This window comes from Varroa destructor, unplaced genomic scaffold (genome assembly GCF_002443255.2).
Source record: "Varroa destructor unplaced genomic scaffold, Vdes_3.0 BEIS01000002.1, whole genome shotgun sequence".
NCBI lineage: Eukaryota > Metazoa > Arthropoda > Arachnida > Mesostigmata > Varroidae > Varroa > Varroa destructor.
In genome coordinates, this window is record NW_019211455.1 from 36,703,969 (window position 1) to 36,728,036 (window position 24,068).

Consider the following 24,068-nt stretch of genomic DNA (forward strand, 5'->3'; position numbering starts at 1 on the left):
CTGACATTCGTAACACATTTGTCTTATTGTGAACTCCAGAAATAACGTTGATGCATGTTACACAAATGCATTTTAGTGAAATTAGCTGGGTGTGACGCGAGTTCTTAAGTCGAATATGAGAACCATGTTATTCTAAGAAAGGAGACAACAGTTGTTTTGTTGTTTCTGGTCAGCAGATGCAGCATGAAGCTACGTATATTCTGGTAGGCAAGCATCTGGCAAACAACGTGCGGAAGAAAACTACATAGAAGTATGGTATTCATCAATCTCATGCGTTATTTTTTGCAAGGGAGTTTCTTAGCGTTATGTTTACCTACGAAAAAAAGCCTCGGTTGGCATATACTTGGGCTAAATTCCGAACCTACTATTATTATTCAACATCGTACAGTATTCTTAAGTTTAGTTCAATAATGTTTTTTCACTTCTAAATCTAAAATATCTAAAATAGATTCGAGCGGTAAGCACAGAATAATCACAACCTTACGAAAGCTCATAGAAGAAAAAAATTTGTTGGATTATATGGATGACCGCGTGGTAAAGATGCAAAGATGTTGATTCCTATTTATCAACCTGAGACTAGTATTTTTAAAGACTACATAGGCGTAGATTGTGTATTGGATGTGGTTTACTTAATACCATTTGCATACGCTGCAGAAAAAAAGCCAACGTTCTGTACTAGTCTAGGCATGGATTTTGTTCCCCCTGGAAACATAATTCATCAGTGTGATCATTCGTAAGTGTGATGTGAACTATATATGATCGTAATCTCAAAATTAGCTCCTGTATTTACTTCGAGAGCAAAGATTTGATCAAATAGATTAAAGGACAGGTAAAATGATACATACGTCTGTGTAGTGTTTTTCTATCACACGGAATCGTATAATATAATTCTAAAGATCACGGCAAACCTAATTTCGCATGTGAATTAGAACTACGATTAGGTCAGTAAACACCTTTGGCCATATGACCTACTGACAGTTTGAGATGTAGATCTGATGCAGCTCTTAGAGGAGATGGCCATTTTTTCAAGACCTAAGAGTAATACAAGCGCACCTGATTGTTAATAGAGCGATGTGTTAAGATTTTCGCTGAAGGTAAGTCACGATCCACTTACCGATATACTAGCCGAGCGGCTGGAACCTCTGCACCTCATCCAGTGGTAAATAAATGCAAAACCTTGTACTTAAAGTGGCCTTATCTACGTGAATACGCGTATCATCTCAGGAGGGTGACCGGAACAGTCAAACCTTGACTTTGACACATTGCTTTCCATTTATGTGGTAGAATACGCTGAACCTTGACAGGTTTTTAGATACTGGATGCATTAAATTCTAATAAAGTAAGAACGCGCAAGAGTTATGAAATCGGTTGCATAAATTGGTATGATGTGAAGGCGTTCTACTGCACTTGAGGAAGACGCAGTTAAATACGTCCATTACTATTTAACGCCGCTCAGCTAAGCTTACCCCAGGTTAATCATACTTCTACTAACCCGAATACGGTTAGCTTAATTTTAGTTATTACATACCCTACCGTCGGCTATGAGGCTGGGTGTGTCTGCTTTGGAACTGAACTTCGAATCGAACAGCTGCTGGATCGACAATTCGAGTTGCTGGATCGTGGCACGCAAAAGAGATATGACAAGACAAATTTTCCATTTCATTTTTATTTATTCACGACTCCCTTTGTACTATAGCGAAGAGTACGCTTATGTTTTTAGATTAAGCCGTCAATTTAGCCCAACGTTCTCCTAGGCGCTTCCGAGTGAACGCTCATAAATTTTCCACATCAGCTATATGCAAAGTCCAAATACGGTATTTCAAGTTACCATATGGTACAAGAAATCCAGTTTTCGATACAAATATTGTGCCTTTCTGTGGTACCAGGTCGAAACTGTCTCGGCATAACCTCTTAAATGTGTATGCTTTAGACGTCGTCGTAGGCGTCGATTCTGGCAGTGTCATTCATTGATTTTATCAAAAGGTTTCCTTTAGACTTCTAAAGTCTTCCTCGTCTCGTTGATGGCTTGAACAGCAGTATGGGGATCAGACATCAGTCACTTCGTCTTATGCGTTCTTCTATAAAGAACGCCCTAGATGGCTGATGCAGCGGTTATACCATCCATGTACCGAAACTTCTTACACTAAAAAAAGAGTGTAACGCTGTCGTTCATTAGCATCACTATCCACACTAGTACAATCGATTAGTCTCGTGAAAGCGTAGGTTTCCATTAATGATGCAGGTCAGGTTTTTCGCGGTGTTTCCTATTGCGTCGTAGCTTGGTTAACTAACCTGCCACAACAAATATTCGATATTTTAAAGGGCACACCTTGAAGGGACATTCAAAACGATGCAATCCGGTCTATTTTCAGTATTTCGAGGACAGCCGGCGTGTGTCCTATCACGGCCGAGCATAAAATTCGACTTATGGGCAAAATGGGCTCTATTAACAGGCATCGCAAGGCCGACGATGACAGCGGTGTTCGGCATCCCTTGAGACGTTCGCCATACAGACCGTCTGGAATCTATGGAGTTCCTGGTCACCATGAAAATACTACGCACAACAATGAAGGGACCGTCAATAACTAAACGCAAGTTGCTTCTAGTCTATCTCAGTGCTATCCTCATTATCGTGCCAATTTCGTTATCTGGATAGCCTCTTTATTTAAGATAAGGAACATTTTTACAATCGTCTACAATTCGTCTCATTTTGGCTGGTTGCTTAGATTATGTTATAATAAAACTGCCAATCTTTATTTGCCAGCCAAAAAGGCCCCGTATACCTATGCCGCAGCTATACATATGCAAAGTGTTATTGAATTAGGCAGACTCGGACGTATCATATTAAATCGTAGGTTACTTAAATCAATTGCTTTGTTCTTAATATTGAAATAAAAATCATTTCAACTCTTATGGGCTAAACAAACCAGATTAAATGTAATAGGTGACAAGCTCTTTATTATATGACCTAACCTTCACATATCCATTGGTGGTATCCCCATATCGTTTTGATAAGTATTCTAAATCTATTTGTAAAAAAAAATAAGCCATAATGCAATTTCTTTACGTGCTTTATCCTACTTTACCTTTAGTTAACTTGTAAAGGCTAGTACAAAAAAATTCTTATTTGTGTTAAAGACATACATGCTAAAGTGGCTTCAGGCCATTCTAGTTTTAATATTGAGTTTTAAACAGGTGCTCCGTAACCCGGTCTGAACTAGGATTGATTCAAAGGCCTTTGAACCGAACAAGAAGATTGTGCAGACTTCCCGCTGCGTTACTGGCAAATAACAGAGTCTTATGTTTCGATACATTGACAAACGATACATTGGTTCCTGTACATTGTACTGACGATTTTGATAGCACCATCGACTATCTGTCCGAGCAGAAGAATCGGTAGTTTAAACAAAACTCATACTATCTCTTTCTTCTAAAACGAGAACAAAATGCCCTTTATATTTGTAAAGAAAGGTAAAATCAAATACAAAAGAGCATCGTTTTGCGTGACCAACTAATTAAACATTTGTTCGAAAGATTTAAGAAGAAGCAAAATGTAAAAAACACTGTCAGAAGGTCTATAGCTTGATGTCTACGCTTGGTTGTATATATATATATATATATATATATATATATATATAACGAAAATGGTTTTTGTAATTGTGGTGGTCTTTAGACTTGAAAATAGCTTTGTTACACGACTTCAAATATTTTGGAAAATTTGTCTTTACAAAGGCGTTGATAAGAATATTTCTTTTGATTGGAAATATATGTACAGTCAATAGGTATCATTGACGCTTTTGAGAGTGTCATCGGTAAGAAGCTCATAACGTTTAATTTGTACGTCGATGATTTGAAAGTCTCGTACGAGAACATGAGTGTCCAGAGAATCGACGTTTGAATTTGGCGGGTGAATTTTCTTGTTGTTAATGTCGTAAAGAAATCGAATTTCATGCCGTCGTTAAAAATGTTTTGTCCCTTTGAGCAAAATTGCGATCTGTGTAAGGGACCGAAGTTGTTATAGCGCTGCTGTAAACTTTGCGCGGTTGATGTCGATAACGCTTTTAGAATAGGAATATTATCATAGTTATCGGTATATTTGTAGATCAGATCGAAATCGGCGAAACTGTTGTCTACTGACTCCTGCCTGATACTTCACTGAAGCCTCGAAGCTCCACGGATGCCATATCTTTTGGATATGCCAAATTGCATTGCTGGAATGCTTTTTACATTTCATCATTAATCAGTTCTAGCCTTCAATAACATCAGCGCCTGAAAAGCAATAATATCAGTGGGATAGATTTCGGGACCCGCACTTACAACGATGCAAGTAACAATTACGGTATTGTTGCAGTGCAATTTTCAGAATATTCGTTTTTCTTTTTCTTTTTCCGAGTTTTAGTACTTGCTGGTTTCTGGCGCTTCTCGAAGTGAAAGAACACATTTGCTCGGAATCTACACATCCCAGACATCTTTTCCTGTTATTCTTGTTCCTGTCAAATACAACTGCCGGTTCCTTTTATCGCACAGTCTCCATCGCTTCCTTTTTATTATCCACAACGTTTGAAAAATGGAAACTACGCATTTTAAACACTTCGTTAGGTCAAAGAAAGAAACAGGATAGACTATGCTTAAACGCTGGGCTAGCGCTGCAACATTCGTCAGGCGCTTCTTGTACTATATGAAGGGTAATGTGGTTTGGATAAAAACTTAACGGACTCACTTTCTGGTGATGTTTTTAACTTTGTTCAAATAATTTTAGCATTCGGATGATACGCCAGTAAACTTTTATAAATCGATATCTTTCAGGTTAACCAAAATCATACTACTATTTAATTGAGCGTTGCAACACGAGATATTGCGTGCGTATGTATGCCCAATTTAGGGGACTGTGTCTGTGTTGCATGAGAAAAGATTTACGTACAGGTATTATCCATAGTAGATTCTCGTGAAAGACGAACAAGAACAAAGAACAAACAACTAAGCATTTACGGAATAATCTATGTTGTATGATTGCCGTCATCGACAGAACATTGCGCATGAGCACGAAAGTACTGAATAGAATCATTGCATTAATCATATGCAATCGGGAAAATTAGCTTAGATGTGATACCTTTGGGCATGCGCAAATGTGCGTGTCTCAATGCCCGCATGCTCGGGTAACATGCCTCCTATTGACTTTGATTTATCGCACAACCTTTGGACACTGGATTATACTAAACTGCACCGCAAGGGTATCTGCTCTAAGGGGTCTCAGGCCTTCTCTCGGCCGCAAGTACTCTTAAAACTCCTTGTTGTCCTATCCTATGTTTCAAGTTTTACTTCCAGTATTTTAGCCTTTAAGTATACTTCCAACAGCTGGCTCCCAGCTCGAAGTGGATGGTCTACACACGGATTCGAACCTAGACTACCACATGTTCCTAAGCAAGGAAACTACCATTGCACTATAATGGGGACTGTTCTATCATATATTAACATGAAAGAAACCCGGTCTACGAAAAACTTCTGCATTTAGGCGCACCATAATTGCAGTAGTCGAAGTCATGAAGTAGTTACATGGAATAAGCCTGGTGGCAAAAACAGTGTGAGTGTTTTAAATAAACGGAGTCTCGATGATTGCTTGAAATCCTTGGCTTGGACTAAGGGCAAAGAAACAAATGTCGCAATCTTATATTTGGCTAGCTAAACTAGGAAAAGTGTCTCTGCATTATTTTGTACTGAATTATCAAGATCCCCAGGGTTTCCGGAAAAACCGTTAGTGGGTTCGGTGTCGATGTAATGTTACAGATTTCTAAGCAGCTACTACAATAATCCTGTGTACTTTTTGAATCTATCACAAAAGGGCCATGATTTTTTTTTAAATTAGCGTTATGCCTCGGTGCACTATACTAACAGTGATTGTCATTATTAACGGCAGATCGAGTCTCAGAATCGTGCCATATTTCCCAGTCAACCTAAGGATCCGCCTCGTAAATATAGAACTGGAAAAAGAAGTAGTGCTGAAAGTGTACAGGGAAAAAATGCGTCCACAATGAAGAGGTCGAGATTAGTTCAGGAACAAATGGACCTTAACCAGACAACCGAACCTGTCGACGTGTCACATAGCAACGATGCCTCCTCAATTCATACGACTGGTGTTCACTCATTTGCACATTCTACAGCAAAACCACTTCAAGGCACGGCAAAGCCTATGGCGATGACTGTTATTACAACCTCTGTTTCTACCACGTCTACAACCACAAAAAAAGTTGTCAACTTAATTGAGGAAGTTACTTCAGAGCTAATTCCGGATGAAATGTCAAGCAGCGACTTGAACGACAGTTTTAAAAGGATGAGAGATACTCATGAGACTATTAATACCCATAGTAGTAAAGATCCCACAACTAGCACTATGCCTAAACCAAATTTGGTAAGCCAAGCTGCCGATTTCGACAGTACACGTAAAACTGCAGTATTATCGAGTAGCGTTTCGAATGGGAATACCAGCTTTTATAAGAGAGTGCCAGTTACACGGGTATCAGGAGCAGGCACATTGATATTTTCTTGCGAAAAACAAGTTCGAAGGCAGCGGAAAAGTTTTAAAGGGTCGAAAGGCATTTATCCCTTCAAAAAAGATTCCCTCGATCAAGATTCGGAACTCCTCAGTGACATTCTTCAAAAAAACAAGAAAGATATCTCGAGCAGTGAACTGATGGATAGATTAACAAGTGAGCTTGACAGTATGGAAAACAAAACCAGCGTATCTACCGCAAGTATCAGTAGGTTGAGAGATCTTTCGAATCTTAGCGTTGCAAGCATGAAATCATCAACGACAACGTCGGAAAGACCGGAGTTGCCAAACACCACGCCAGCAATAAGCGTTTCCAGCGAGCGTTATATCAGCAGAGATATAACGGCAAACAGTGGGGCGACCATAATTGGCAGGTGTTTGTTGTCAAATGATAAGCCTTTTCACTATGGCAGCAACATTTCTAAAAGTTCAACAATTCTGGAAACACGTAATGTGAGGCATGAATACTCAAACTCAGAAAGGCCCAAGAAGAAAGCGTCCCACCAAATTAACAACCATGTAAAGTCCCTTGAGGGTCCACGGTTGACAAAGGCGAGTCAGCAGTCGCCGGCTCAACTAAAAAGCCCCAAGGCAGCTTTAGTTTTGAAATTACCTTGGGACTCCAATGACAAAGTAAATCATCCAAAAAGTTTCCCAATGCCATATCAAAATCGTAAACCTAGTGCGAAACAGTTGGAAGACCCAAACAAAGGTCACACACTCCCCGTTTTATTCAAAACAGAGGACGTTGGATGCAGACAACTCTTGGAGGAGCAAGACGTGAAATGTTCTAATTTAGCTGACTTTAAGACCAACGCTTTGACGGATGCCGAGCCAAATCACCGTGGTAAGGATAAAATTACTATGGGAAGAGGAGGGTCTTTCAAAGTGGTTCGAAACAAGGATAAATCGACGTTCAGTTCAAGGGAAAGATCTGATAAAGCTTCAAAAAGCCGCCTATTGTCTATGAAACGGTCTGATGCCTCTATAGTAAGGCGTGATCTAACGGGTCTAAAAGAAAACAGGGACTGCAAATATTCAAAAAGTAATAGATCTTGTAAACATTTAAAAAATGGCGAAATCTGTAGCTATTTAAAAAGTAAAAGGCACTGCAAACATTCAAAAAATAAGAGAGCTTGTAAATACTCAAAAAATGAAAATATTTGCAAACACCGAAGAGATAGAAGAACTTGTAAACAATCTAAAAAGTCGCAAGCGAGAAGATCTAGGGCAGGAAAATCGAGCCAAACGTCAAACGAGAAGATTCCAGTCTCCAACGACAGATATTCTAAAACCACCAATGCACTGTTAGAAAGGCCGATGATCTCACAAAACAAGATAGAGTCGAAAAACTCTAAAAAGGGAATATTTAGCTTCTCCAAGAAAATCAGTAAGGGATCTAAGCTTTCTAAACCTGCCGAATCTGATTCCCAGGATATCAAGGGCAGTAGGGCTTCCTCTGGAAGCTTCAAAATTAGTTTAAAAAAATGGTTTTCTAAGAAAACTCAATCGCAAAAAAATCAAGCACTGAGCGACGATGCGCGCGGAAGTATGCAATCGTCTGGGAATCTTGAGGGTGGAAGCAATTCTGCGGAAAAGAATTTACAGCCTAAGCGCTCGCCTTTGACATCAGCCAAATTGTCACCCTCTAAGCAAGCTCCAAACGGTGGAGGGAAGTCGCCGCCCGTGAAGCTGCATGACCAAAAGGAAGGCCAAATAGCGCCAGCTTTACGCACCGCTTTGACAGCAGAACGTGGAGAAGCGCCATGCAGCGGGATGCTAGAACTGGGACAAAGTCATCAGTCCGGTGCTAAATATAATGCTGGAACTCCAGAAAAACACGCAAAATCGTCTCGTTTTTCTAAATCAATGCCGAAATCAGTACAGCTTTCGGAGGATAAACAGGTCCGTACAGCTTCAAAGACGCCATTAAAGTTTCCCGAATCAAATGCATCTCCTGTCCCAGGCCAATCCATCATTCCATCACAACATTCCAACAAAGATATTGCAGATTCAAAAGTGGGAGACGATAGTGGAGTGCGATTGAATTCCGCACAATCAGACGGTCCTGCTTCACGAAGCAGTAAAGCCAGTTATACAGAAAGGCAAAGGTACCTAAGAGCTCTGGAGAAACTAGTAGACGTTATTTCCATTTCAACAAAGAGTAAAGCCGAAGATCAAACCAGGGATTTGTTACAAGAAATGCTAATTAAAGAGGGTGTACAAGAACCCATAGCTGGAGAGGCTTCTCATGAAGCTTTGTTTGTAGGTGATTCTCTGAGAGCTTTGGCTGGCAAAATTGGTCCACCAGCCTTAAGCAAGGGCAATTCCTCGGGAATTCCAGCAGAGATAACTATGCAAAAATGTTCTGCTATGAGAGACTACTCGAAAATCCCACTGGAAGCAGGTGTTCAGGAAACCGTTACTCACTTAAATGAGAATCCTCGTAAGAGCCCTCAAGGGCCTTTGACTAAGGCGAAGTCTGTGAGAACTCCGCTTCAAGTACGTTCTCAAGGAACGTCACCCAAGGGAAGCTCTCAAGAAACCAGGCATATAAAAAGTTCCCAGAGAAAATTATCAAAAACAGGCTTTCAGGGAACACCACTTAGAGATCGAGTCTTACGCACTGTAGCTACCGGCAATATCCACGAGTTAGCAACGCAACGAACCTCAAAAGAAGACACTGGTATGTCCTGGGTCCTTTATAATCTAACTTACTTAAATAGTAAACGACAAAACAGCTTTATCGAACTAACAAACATCGTTCTAGTTCTAGATTAAAATTTCTTCCGTGTAATTTCTTTCTGTTACCCAAGTATTTCTCAGTTCTCGCGTAAAAAATTCATGGCAGATGGCCGCGTAATGGAGTCCACGTTTCACTTGATTATATTTGCCTAGACACTAGCGATACACAATTTCTGCAGTGATACTAATTTAACTTTTGAATAAAATGAAGATTTGCAGTAGGTAAAATATATGTTGATGTAGTATGTCAATACATTAGCAAGAAACTACTCGAGAATAGCTTTGATACTGATGATAATACGTATGACGTACATCGAACTTAATCTTCAAACTAGCTGCCACAGATTGAGAAGCCCAGTTTATTGGCAGTACCGGGTAAGTTCCGGTGTAAAGTAGTATTATAGTTGAATAAATGTAAAGGATTTATCTATTCCAATATCTCAAACGATGGTTGAAAATCCCTTAACACATTTGGATAAATGATGTCACAAATGGTAACGCACTACGAACAGTTGATCGCAATGCAAGATTGCATAGAGCAGCTAAAACTGGGATTGGAATCGAGAAACTTATACTCCAATACCCGCATTTAGGGGCCTCAGTAACTTGCGCGCATCAAGGAGGCGAACTGGTGATATGCTTTATGTAAATATTACTTTACTCAAAAAAGTAATAAATATTGAAATTGTCTGGTAAAGCTGCACTATGCCACTGCACTGCTGTTCAGAGGGTTCCATAACGCCAATAACCACTAAGTAACCAATAAGGGAAAATCAGAAGTTATAGTATATAAATAAATACATTATAGTATAAAGTGTTTGTTTGGTTACTTCGAAACTAATACATTTCAAAAGACGCAGAACTTTGACCGCAACGTAATAGCCAATAATGAATGACTTTGCTTTCAAGATGTTTTTCAATGCAGTTGCTATGATAGAAGCTGAAGAATTACCAGGTCTTCCTTAACGATATAATATGGCTTTATTAGAAGCCCCTTCTTCTTATGCTCTAATTGGAAATTGTGATTTCACTGCGGGTACTCTGATGTGGGTAGATATGCTAAGTGTGAAAAAAATATCGCTGAAAAATATTACTGTTCTACAAGACTTTCGAACTAAGTTTGATAGTGACTCACTATGATATCCTAACAGAGCCATCTTTAATTTCGGCCAAAATGCTTTTCTCAGAACAACCTCTAAAAATTAGATACCTCAAACGAGTTAGCGAAAAAAATAACCTTTATAGCAGCTCTTATTTATTTATTTGTAGAGGCAGACTTCCTAGCTCGTTTATGGCCTTTTCATATAAAATTCAGTTTTGTGCGTTCCGTCGTAGAATTTTGAATGTAACGATATGCGTATTCTAAGGAAAAGATTTAAACGTTAGAAAGCTTGTCAAATATGGCTCCGCTTCCCGGCTAGCTTAAGGTCGTCCAGTTAAAGCTTTACAAAGACGTACAAACGTTGATATTGCAGTGCCGAAAGGTCTGGAAGTACCAGCTTTCGCAGTTCGTCATATGAAATGGAAACCAGCCAAGCTTAATCCGTCGACAAAACAAAAGAGCGAGCTTCGGGTACGAACTAATCGAACCTCGTATCCCATTGATACCAATCAAAAAGATTCATCTACGCCAACAAACCTTCGAGACTATGCTATGGGAAACGTTAATGCACCACTTGACAACCTAGTGGATCCTTTTCGACGATTAGAATGTAGTTCCTATAGTTCACCAACCTACGAATGTCTAACGACAGTTGCAGTTCGTGGCGGAAGCTGTTCAAAGAACTATCCGATTATTTGCGACAAAGGTTATCGTGTAACGTCGGAGTATGTTCGCTGGACTGAACCAAACAGCAGGAAGGCGAAAGATGGCAACGCTCTTTCAATCCCTCCAGTGAAAGATATTCGGGACCATCATGCACGTGGCAGTGCTCAGAAGTGCGTTGGAACCATGGCAGAACCAGTAGATGTGTCTCACAAACTTCTCGCTCCCTCCGACCCCGCCGCGGGGGAGGCTGCTCAGATGAGAAGAAGAAGGGAAGGAACTAAGCATGAGTTTGTAAGCAAAATGCAAAAGATTTCACCAAACAGTTGTAATAAATGCTCATTGCAAGCGGATACAAGCTCAAGCAATATTTCCAAACAAAATTTCAACTATAACACCTCTTCGAATGTCCGCTCCACGCCAGACAGACAACTATCACGGTGTAAAGTCGGAAGACGGTCCGCCTCGATGAAGGGCGTTTGTCGACCTTGCATAAGGCCCAGGAACATCGACCAAGAATCACGTATTACTGAAGTCACGACGATGGGCACTCCCACGTCAATGCAACTGTCAGATCATACGATTTTCACTTCAACCAGGGATGCGGAAACAGAAACTGGCAGCCGGAGTATCAACGAAAGAGAGCGGTATTTTAGGCTTTCACTACCATCAGATCGATGCTATTCGATGAAGCCGTTCCCGCCACTTAACGGTCGTGTGCTCAACGAACGCCCAGCTCTTTCATCGAATTCAGAAGATTGTAGTAAAAACGGTTTGGCGATAGGAGATGCGAGGCGCCATTTACTCTTTAAATATCTGGCGAAATCAATGTATTGCCACGTAATACAGGAGCGTGGTAAGTTATCCAAAAACTCTTAAAAGTTATAAAATAACTTTTGACATCAATTTTTGACACAACTTTTGACACGGAAAACCCCCACCGACTATAAGGTTAATACGAACAATCTGATAATCTGCAACCAAAATGTTATTTCAATGTCTATCATTCGCGTGTATATTTTAAGGGTATGTTCTAATCTAACAATAATCTGATTCAAGTGGAATGCTTATCGAGTGTTTATAGATCCAAATGTGGGTGTTCTACAATCATGTGCCATAGAGCTAGACCAGCGCACAGGTCTTATGATCATCCCAGCCCCAGTTGACTCGACCCGCTGGTTCCAAATGTATAAACGCAACCTGGCGCTGTTGAGTCCACGGAACATTATTGTTGCTATGGCCGCACACATCGCGAGCGCGTTCTGTGACAAATTCTATTTTCGACCTATGGCTATACCGCTCACCTACGTGGTGATACCACCTAAATATGTCTTATTTTCATCGAAAGTGAAGGTACGTTATACGCTAGAGTTGGATACTGTTTCAGTCGTTATTTGCTGGCTCCAAATAGCCTGCATTTATGCAACGTGGTTAAAGGCCTCGTACAAGGCAAAATATAGTGACCGATTGCTTTTGTCGTCGGAATGAACGTTAATAAGGTCGGCAGGGCCATGTCGTAGCTACAAAGCCAAACGTCCTAGCTTTAGAAAGAAAGGAAACGCCTAAAAAATCATTTCATAGAAATATTTAATAATAACATAACTCGTCGAACAGTATTATACATTATATTATATTGAACGAAGGTATAGATATTAATTTAAATTCCTAACACGTCCTTAACAAAGCCTATATTTTGTTTATGTATTGCATGTGTATTATATTAACACAAAAAAATTTTCATATGCGTTAGTTCAAGTTATAATACAAAAGCGTGTACTATAATTGAACAGCATACTTTTCATTTACACGTATGTATATTAAGGTACAAATATATTATAAGACCTTTCATGTAACAAAAACAAGAGTTATCTCAGCTGATGAAAGACACGTGTATATAACAGATAAATATAATTAACATTGTTAATTTATATGATAATATAACAGATGCTAGTATATACATATGGCCCAAAAACGTTTCCATATATTGACACATTGCTAATGCAACAACTTAGCTATTGTCGACGCAATTTCATAGCTTAAAGATCTGCTACAACACAACATTATGAACATCGAATGTATAATTATCCAGTGTCTTCATCATGGAGAAAGCAATATGCTTCTTTTAACCGGATTGAGGCCTTCTTTAGAAATTATACATAGGAAAGGTTTACCTCGGTGTATTGCAACCCGGTTTATTATTACTCGGTCTTTTATTTTGGTGCCCAGTAGGGATAAAGGGCGATTGCATGTTGGCGAACTCCAATGGTTCATTGACATTTTTTTTTTTATTATTTATTATTATTATGAGCTGTCGTAGAATGACACTTTTGTGTTAGGGCTAGGTAAAAGACTACGAATCAATAAGCTTTAGGGATCACTGGAGTACCATAAGTGAAGATCGAGGTAATATAATAGGTTATGTAGCAAATCAATATAGCGGAACTTCTTAGGTCTATGGGTATTAAGATATTCTTTTTTAAGTAAGCAGTTGCTGATTTTCTCGCCTTTCCGTGGTAGTTAAGGGTTAATTGGTAAAGTACGTTCATAGCTCTTCTTGGAGAATACTGGAATAGTGTCATCATCAATCTTTAGAACAGGGCATTAAAATAATATGATCGGTGCCTTAGATCATCTGTTTTTTAGAAGAGTGATCGATCAAATACCGATTACCCTACCTGATTTCGAATAACCTGCTATATAAGCCTTAAAACTGTGTCGGTGAGGTTTTTGTCCACATCAGCGCCGTACGACTCATCTACTTCTCCACTTGTAGTAACCATGGTTTTATTCTGGACGCGCAAATACGCTTATAGCTCACACATCTGTATTTGATTTCGATGAGAATCGTCGAGCCTAGAACGCCGGGTTTAATGTTGATTGGTAGCGGTTACGTGAAATTGCCCCAGAGTTTTTCCGACTATTTTTCCAGCGAAAGGGAGATTGGGGTTTATCAAAAGCTGCGTTGGTTTATGAACTGTACGTAAAATGGAAGACCGAGGCTTCAAACAGAAAACATTTAGATAGTTACGGTTCTGTTATTTTGACGGGCCACAGAAACTGCGAATGCTAAATTAATTGTACGATGTAACTGAACAGCAACACCTGTGTAGGTGGTAACCACAGAAGAACGACGTTCATGCTTTGATTTTTCCATATAAATACGTTTTACCTGTTCCATTAATGAAAAAGAAGCGTCCTTCGTTTGCTCGAATACCTCTTATGATCTATCTTAAAATTGCACTTTGTTTGTCGTTCAGCTTTTGCCTGTTTGGCAAAGTGAGCATTGCTAAACCGTTGGGTGCCAGTTAGGCGCTGGGTATTAGCCCTATTTGTTGGAAATGAGGTAAATAAACATGTGTGGTAGGTAAAAATGTGATGTAGGCCCATTTGACGCGCAGGGCACACGCTATCGTGACGAAGAAAAATCTCGCGTCGAACATGTCCTATAATTACTGCGCCAGTGCAAGATCATCTGAGTTTGTAATGATCGAGGCAAATAAACTACGGTTTTCGTGAGCCATTTATCAAATTACTGCTTACCTCGTTGTTCACACGACGTTCATTCGATCAATCGTTGATCGTAATCCACAAACGTGCAGCAATTGTGGGCAAAGGTAATAGCGTTACGACTCAATCGAAGGGTAAACGGAACACATCTCCGAGGGTGAGCTTAAATTGTTGTGTGTCCATAGTCCATTCTTATTTCATCAATAATATTGCAGAACGTCTATGTAGCAGTTTTAACCAAATAGTCAATATGACGGGTCTCTTCTTCCTAATCTCTTCTTCGTACTGAGAACTGTACAACTTTAAACGTCGACCCAAATGCTCGACCCATTGTCCAGATATTAACATTTCCAAAACCAGAGTACCATCACGAAGTTGCTGATGTTATCGTAATCCAAATTACAATTTTTAAAATGATTTTTAGTAGGATCAGTATCATGCCTTTATCGGATCTTTAGAATCGCCTAATCTGAACTCTTGAATAGAAAGATATTTGCAAATTTATTTGGCTGCCGTTGTAGCTGTACGAATTTCCACTTATAACGTAAGTGCATATACAGGCAGTGCAGTGTCAGAATTGTGTTTGTTGGTGGACTATATATAGACCAGTTGCAGCTCGACGTCCTTTCTAGTTACAACTATTAGTGGTACTAGTAGCGGACAGCCAATGTTTGTAAGTTTTGAGGTCCCATAGAATGCTCTGAGAAACTTCGTTCACATGGACCATCGCTTCGACCGCATCATTCAGCTATACAAGGATGAATCATCCTATTGATAACTGTTATGCTGAGATTCAGATCTCCGCTGGGATTTGGGATCTCACCCGGTATCATGCGGTCAGTATCTTTGATGGCGTGGACGTTGCCGGTTTCACTTAGGAACATCTGCATATACACTAGTCGTAAGCCGCATTTCTGAATTTCGATAGGACCTTCAGTGTTAACTCATCATACCTTTGGTATACTTCTTCTAATCAAACATTGGGCAAACAATACGGAAATCGAATTTAAAAAAAAGTCATTGTCATCTGACGTTTTAACGTATTTGGCACATACGTGTGAAGGGTGTATATTAGTGTTTTCTATTCAGCCGTACTAATTCTTATTTACGTATATATCTCCGTAGTGATTATTGGGAACATGAAGCACAAGGGCCAGTGTAATGGCTGCTTCACAACAGCCGGCAAATGCTTGTGGTTCAACATCAAATACATATGGGTCGACTATTTCCGTTCACTATTGATTTTTATTCCGTTGTTATGCTCGGACGTAAACTTTGTAATATATGATTGAATGAGGAAGAAATTCCGTAAAGCTTGTCCTTTATTTATTTAGTAGCCGATGTAGCCGTATTGAAGATGTCGGCAAATGGCTTTCAGCTGCCTAAAGCAATTCCATGATGAAAAATAATACGGGTTGGGTGTTGGTATTGGGGAGGCAATTATTTTCTTTGTTTCGAAACGTACTCGTCAGAGTGCGTGGGTATGTAATATTTGCCAGGTCTATAATAGAAAAGAAAGGTGTAACGAGAGTTAAATAATATGAATGATTCATCATTCATTATTATTTTTCTTTTTGTTTAGATACTCGCTTTTATATATATATATATATATATATATATATATATATATATATATATATGTACAGAAAAAGAAAAAACAATATTGTAGAAAATATTTCTTTAAACATATAAAATTTTAATTGTGCACACATGATTTTTGAACAAATTATCTTAAAAAAGAACGTTGCAGTTTTGCTGCTGGGATTGTGTTGTTAAGGATGAAAGACGACGGTGTGACACAAGTTTAATATTTGGCCTTGTCAGTGTCGATAATGACTGTAATTTTTGAGATAATTTGAATTGTAAGGGGAAAGTTTTTTCGATCACATTGGGAATATCGTCTTCAATGCGTGCCGTGTCAGTCTCCTCTCCTTGAATTTTTCTTGATATGTCACGTTGTCTCGGAAAGGTACGCCCCTTGATGGAAGGATGACCTGCCCAGTGTTACGAGTTGCCGCCCATTATCAGTTTCGCTAATTCGTGTCCCGCTGATTGTCTGTGACGCGCGTCGACACTAAGTGGACCTCCCAACAGGTTCTTTCAGTCAGGAATTGGCCGAGCAAAAAGTGGTCGCTTTTGAGCCATATATATAGGTCAACATTATATATAGGTCAACGTTTATCTGTTAGCCGGAGGTGGCTAATATGTTATTAGCGCCTACTGTATTGCAGCGCATCCCACCAAGAGGTGCATAGCTAATTTTTTTATAGATGAGCATCATCATTCCTGCATGTGAATTCTAAATAATGTTGCGGCATCCTTTTCTGAGTGATGAAAAGGAAAAAACAATAGTTGCCGTTAACTATTTGTTTGATTAACTAAAAAAGACATCGACGAGGGCACGGTACCTACCCTTCTCTCCGCTCTCTCTCTCTCTCTCCCCGCACTTCTGGAGCGCCTATGTGGACCTTCAGGACAGTAAAAACCCTGTTTTCAATAGAGATTATGATGGAAACCATGCACGGCAAAGAGAGTGACGACATGTCTTCGTAGCTAATTTGTCTCGTTCTATTCGTTGTTCCTCGTCAGATCCAGAGCGCAAAGATTTCTATCGGCCTCCGCGAGTTTTCGCCTCCAAAACCCAAGGTTGCATGCTTTTAGGTGGCCTCTGTTGCTAAGAGCTCAAAGCGTCGACGTAGGTTTTCAAACAGCAGTGACGAATTCTGCTAGGAGGCGGCGAGGTGATTTCGCGTTACTATGTATAGTCTGAATATTCCACTAAGCAAAAAGGCCTTCATGCGATCTAATTATTTCGAGGTTCTTCACTGTAAGATCTTTCCAAATGACGCGTATATAGCTAAGAATAATTGCAAAGGATAAACAAGGAGACAACTTTGAGCCTCATGCGAATAACATTGCTTTCCTGTATGTTTTGGTGACGTACGCAGTGAAACCTCTGCCTTTCGCGGAGAAGACTTCCTAAGTGCGGAAACCTGCTGACATAAACAAGAGGCGATCTCGCGATGTACAAAGTATCAAAGGCCATCGTCCTACTTTCCTTTCTGAATTTCATCGCTTCCATCTTGGTCAGGTTTACGGTCAATATTAAATCTGTGAGCGCCGCGTAAAATAGGCTGAAGCTTGCTGCACTTGGAATCTATTTGACTTGAATGTCTTGAACTCGTCCACATACAAAATGACTTCGATTAATTTCCTTGGACTTGTTACTTGATCAGGGCGGCTTTTCAGTGAAATAGGAAACAATAGTGGGATTAGATATTACCACTGAACCAGGTCAGTTGTCTATGTTAATGACAAGGGGGCAAGGAAGTCAGCCGTTTCGTCGTCGTCGTTATTTCGTCTTGTAGAATCGCGACAAAAAGGTTGACCACGTTATGCCAGTCAATACTAGACCTATATGTATGTATAGTGTATAAAATAGCAATAGACGTCGATGACTTTTTAAGACATCAATTGAACAGTTATATAATCCGTGTATTCGACATACGTTCAGTATTAAAGTATATGCAGTAATAATAGTTTGAAATATTGGTTTTTACGATAAAAGTTGTTATATTATAAACACTTATATTATCAAAAAACAACTGAAGCCGCCATGTTAATCAGTATCTAATAGTTTTTTTCAAAAAAACTATTGGATATTGATTAAAATTGGGTATTGATTAAAATATGTGTAAATTGAATGATTTAATTTCAATCAATTGTCTATATATTGTACATTGTATATATTGTACATTTACATAATGTACCAAATGTTTTCTTGCACTGTAATATCTGTACTAATGTGTAATAATGCACTGTAAATATAAAAATATTTAATTGTTGTTTTTCGTGTGCTACATTAGTTATGTCACTTATTTATTATATTACATTATATTATTATAAATTATTATATAGTATTACGATTCAAATTAGCTTTTCAAGAACTTTTGATTGGCGGTAAGAAACTAATATCTTACATAAAAATACATTTTTGGAATTTTCAAGGTAGAAGCGCGAAACCTATTCGGCTTGACTTTTTAGTAATTGACTATTATTAATACTTCTTTTTTTTTAGGAGCAGCTCTACACAAATTTTCGTCACATTGCCATATAGGCAGAATAGACATCATAGTCTACTCAAGATCGTTTGCTCATCAGACCCATTTTTGCTGTAGGAATATATATTTTTACTCGGTTTTTACATTTTACTCGGTTTCATCGTAACCTATCCATTGGTGCAAAAAAATCTATAAACAAAATGCAATATTAACAAAATGGTATTCTCATATTTCCTCTTCTAATCTCTCAGATATAATTAATAATAAAAATAATAGAAAGTAATTCTTTAACAAAAATATTTGCCATATCAGCCGCTATAACCTTTCAGTTAATACATTAGCTCAGAAATTTTCTCGAAGATGTACTCAAAACATTTGCATTTTTTTTTCCATATGTTGAAGGGAAAGGTTTTAGAGCACTAAAATCAGCTGCCAAAATTTTGCAATTGACATATTGAAAAAATTCGTTCGAAAAAAAGATTTAAAAGTAGCTTGCAACGCGCTTTCTTCCCATAACAAAGGGGACGTTTGAGATGGTACAATGTATTTTCGCCCAAAACATATGTTTCTCCTCTTTTATTCAATTCGTCGCTGATATCTATACAAAGAAAAGTCACTGCTACCTAGAACACCATGTTAAGCTTTATTCATTTGGCATTCACGTATATAAACATCTATAACATTTCGATTTAGCTCATCTTGAGCTCCTGTTCGGTACCAAGAACGACCCGCTACATAAGATACCGTTTGGCATAACATAAAAACCCACCAAAATACCCTTCAAACAATCCCCTACAGCATATTCATAACTAATATGTATGGCAAGAGAAAACTTCAAAGAAGGCTCATTTTAAAAAATGCACGCAATCGCCGGATAGACCTCAGAAAAGATAAAAATAAGAATCAAGGCACATGGGCAGGCCGTAGCCAAAATCCATGAATTGTGTGAATTGAGTTGTAATACTTACCGGGTAGTTTCGTCCCAAATCTCCTTTCTCGTCTAAGTTTGATTGAAAATAGCTTTGGATTCGCAGTTTGTTACACCCGTTTATTTACCTGGTTTCGATACGCCACACATTTGTCCTTTCTATTTTCGGCATTACACATGAAACATTGAAATTTAGAGCTTATCCACAACGTCTTTGCTCATCATTTTGTTTGGTCTACACCTAGGGCGTGCGTATTTCGCTATATAAACCGAAATATCTGCAAAATTGGACAGAGTGGGATTTTGCCGCTCTAGGTCTTCAACGATCTGTGCTGCTACAGTATTTAGCAAGGAATATGGATACATTTCTAGCGCTACGTGGCGCTACCGTCGTAGGCCACTGCCTTGTCGAGCGCCTCGTTGGCTTCTGCGAAGAAGCATCATTGGTTCGTGAGCTTGTAGCCGAAAATGATGAGATCGCTATCAAGCTTCTTAAGCATGCTCGAAAAAATAAAAGATTGCGTGGCACCAAAGATAAAGGTCTGTGTGGTTAAAACATTCTTCTAAAGTTGCTTATTTACTTATTAGGCGCCATGCCATTAAGTCGTTCGCTTAATGATTTCTCTTTCGAATTTTTATAATTTTCTATTTCGATGTCGTATTTTTCGTTTTCGTATCACTCGTTTTGTCGTCTTGAAACATGCGGGCACTCATGAATGGACCTCTACGAAGAAATTATACTATAGATTCTTGCAGAGATCAATTTCGTGTTGTGCTAAGAATAAAAAAACGAAAAAAAAAAGCTAGTTAACGTAGATTGTACAAATAATTAAGAGTCAACATTTGCTAATTACTTATATTTCGGGTTAGTGCAAATGTTTTTTTTTTTTTTTTTTTTTGTTTATTCGAATAGGGATGGGCCTAGCTGTATGCTGTTGGCGAAACTCTCAGGTGGTCCGGCAATTAACTTCACTTTTCCGAAGAGGCGTACCGTATCGCTTACTGTTTAGCGAACGCGAACCATTCACACGGCCCCAAACATTGTCCTCTTTCACTTACATATAAATCTGCTGGACAGACTTATGAAACGTATGTTGCCATATGTGCATCGATTTGGAAGCACACTTTCGGACCGTATGAATATGGTCCCAGTACTTAACTTCGCAAGTTATGAATGCGTGACAGGGTAACTATTCAAAATACGATCGTGATATCAGCATAAACGACAATTCCTTTATGAATATAGACTAGATGAACAGTCTATATAAGCAGTCACGAGTCGAATCATAACATCACCTTTTTCTTACGTTTACTGGCCAAATGAATGAATAAATTAGCTATACCCGTACCAACTCACTTGAGAAAAATCGGGAATTCCGACGCAAAACAACTGCTTTTTTCAATATATTCCCTTTTCAGCTTATTCTGTTGTGGAACCTGTGCCTTGTGAAACCTAATAATCATCTGCTAGATCAATAGAATCACGCAAAGAAGATGCACATTTGTCGTAGCCTACAAGCGACAGGTTTTGGTCGTCTGAAGTTGATAATCAAGGAAGACTGAAGCATGATGACAGGTAGTGACCAAAGTGGCTTATATCAGGCATTGCAGACTTCGAGGAGAACTTCTCCTGGCGTCTTAAGTTTATATATATAATGTCCGCTTATGAAATCAGTGGCGAAACAGTGCCAGATTTACTATACAAAAAATTGGAACTCAACGCCAGCTTGTTTCTAGGAAAAGGGTAGACAGTACTTTCAGCTGAATTTGTTAGCTTTTAGTCATTGGCCATTGATTCCACATCAGTTAGCATAATAAAGGTAACTTTGCTGAAATGAATATCTTGAAAAATAAGAAAGCAAAATTCTATAGATATCTGTTATCTCGTAGCGCAAAAATATATGTTACACTCGTTGCTCAGGTTCCACACCAAATCCCATCTAACTTTAACTTTTCCAGTGGATTGATCGTCTCTATCAGAATTAAGCTAATTTTTAACAAGAAGTCAAGTCTAGAAAGGGGCAATAAGAATGGAAGCAAGTGCGGACCAGACTCAAAAATTTGAAACTTCTAGGGAACACTTCAGTGACCGTCAAAACGCTCGAGGTAAAATAATTAATGACGAGCACGGTTTCTTTAATTCCATTTTCTTGACCCAGAGTGCCCTCTAAAACGATGGTCTACCTCGGATGTTTTTTGACCGACCCATTATACATCCCACTGCATCTTAATTTATCGCTGCATAGTGAAACAAACACATGGGTTTGGCGTCGAATTCCTATAGGCTGTCAGTGGCGTAGTCGGTTCTTTAGGGAAAAAACTTCGCTCTCAAGAGGAAAATCTTTTGGATGCTTAACTTTTCAGAAAAAATGCTCTTTTTTTCAAATTGAATTTCATTTCTGTTTATATTAACTACTGTTAGCCCAATAAATTAAAAAACTGAGGTGACCTGTCGACCATTACATATTTTGTACATTTTAGTACTTAAATACTGACGTATGTAAAAAAAAAACTAGATTTTAACAACTAAACTTTAGATTAAAGCTAGAATGAATGTCTGTTATTGCGAAAAATACTGGTTTAAATGAACCGTGAAAAACCTGAAGGGTAGCTTTAAAAAACTGAAGTAAAAATGTAAGAACAGTTAATTGGTTTTACGTCTCGAAGAGAAGAAAAAAACTTCTATCCTGTCTTAGATCAATTATTTTCTGATAAGTAGGTGCAACGATAAAATCGAAGGCGCGCATGCTTCTCTTTATGCGCTGCTCTGAAGGTCTAAAAAAATTTAATATGGAGTTCAGTCCCCAATGGTGGCAAATGTAGTGTCTGAACCATCGCCAATTGCAGCATTTCATTGAAATCAACTCGATCGGTCAAAAACGTTGCGATAAAAGATCCAGCTTTGATTGACGTTTTTGACCGAACGAGTTGACCTGTGATTGAGCTCAGTGCGTCAGATTCATCTGCCTGTTTGCTATACGCGGACTAAATTGAAAGCAATTTAACGTGCTTCGTGTTTCGTAAGAACTCCGAAATTAGGTGTCCTGAAGCAAGTTTTGTCTGTTAAACATAACTATGTCTTTTTTTTAGTATTAACGATGTTCTTACGACGGACGAGAGCGTTGAACCAACGAGCGCGGAGCTTAACACGAACAGATCATCGACGAAGTCGAATTTACCTCATCGTGTCATTACAGGTCGCAAAACTTGCCTTTACGGGTGTGATGTGGAAACAAAAGCGGAGCCCCCGGAACAAAATTAAGCAAAGTTTGAAAAAATCAACTCAGGCTAAATAAAGCTGTAGTGTACAAGTCTTAGCCCGTTTTCGGTTATCATAGAAGTATGCATATTTTCACCACTAAAATAAATTCTACTATTTCGATGTTAAAAAGATTGCTTAAAGTTACATACCAATATAGGCCAGAACTCTGAGGGAACCAGTAATAACCTCCACGTTATAACGTCGCGTTTTTCAAGCAAAAAACTTGATGTGCCAGTCCTGGTATTCGGCAGGGCTAATCCCCAATGAGATTCTCCTGTTTTTAAGACACACCTAAAAAAAAAACTAAAAGCTTCAATACAATTAAGAAACCGAAGAAAGAATGAGACCAGAGCTAGATTTACTTGCGCAACTGAATTGGAAACTGTTCGGATAAAAAGAGCTATGCGGGGTAACATTCCTGTCGACAGGGGTAAAATTTGGATTTAGGTAATTGAAACATATGCGGTTGTTATGGCTCGAAATTCTTGGTACTCATTTGAATAGTATACTTTTTTGAAAGAAATTCGCAGTAAGTTGACACAGACGTGTTTGCGACGACCTTCATAAAAAGTCTACTCATAAGTGGCTGACATTCCGGATATAGTACTATGGTGAATATGCTTGGGCCTTAACTGAAATGTTAAACAAGCTCAAAAATGAATTTAGTTTTCAAAGTGGTCCGTTAGACTCAAAAGTTACACGCTTTGTCGGGATTTTATTGCAGTGCCGCCAATGCCATATAACGATACAGTTCGTGCAGGTATTTTACAGTGAACTCGTGGTATAAGTACTGCGAAGGCACCTTCAGCTAGGGTTTTACCTGTGGGTGTGACAAAGAAGGCAAATTGCTGTTGGTATCACCTTCTGTTGACACTACCAATATAAAATCCTGGCTAAAGCTGTTCTGAACAGGATGAGCAGTTACTTGGCACCTGTAGATGATTTTCAAAAAGCTGCTTAATCTCTAAGCACTTGCTTCAATTAGGCCGTTTTCGAAATATTTAGCCATATTTGTTGCGAAATAAAGGTTTTCGCTGCTTTAAAATAATTAAAGAACAGGCTTTCTCATGTCAGCAGCTGCCAATCGGTACAATGTTCACTTCATTACTGCAACTCGATCATTTGATTGTGTAGGATGGCCATGGTTCTGGAACCCGAGCCTATCGACGATTATTTTTTTCATATAGGGTACCTACGAATATAGCGAACAAGCTACCACTAATAAAAAGCTTCCGCGTCATTATTCTACTACA

The 24,068-nt window shown here is 38.8% G+C and overlaps 1 protein-coding gene across 1 annotated transcript in view; it reads left to right on the forward strand.

Moving 5' to 3' along the window:
- The window catches only part of LOC111245932 (uncharacterized), a 34,344-nt gene extending 13,397 nt beyond the window's left edge, over window positions 1–20,947 (forward strand). Inside the window, exons 8-12 of the mRNA XM_022794946.2 lie at window positions 5,915–9,233; window positions 10,768–11,913; window positions 12,142–12,410; window positions 19,799–20,093; window positions 20,467–20,947. Coding sequence (XP_022650681.2) covers window positions 5,915–9,233; window positions 10,768–11,913; window positions 12,142–12,410; window positions 19,799–20,093; window positions 20,467–20,618 — 5,181 coding nt within the window. The 3' untranslated portion in view covers window positions 20,619–20,947. The remainder of the gene's footprint in view (window positions 1–5,914; window positions 9,234–10,767; window positions 11,914–12,141; window positions 12,411–19,798; window positions 20,094–20,466) is intronic.
- Window positions 20,948–24,068: the final 3,121 nt, after the last annotated feature.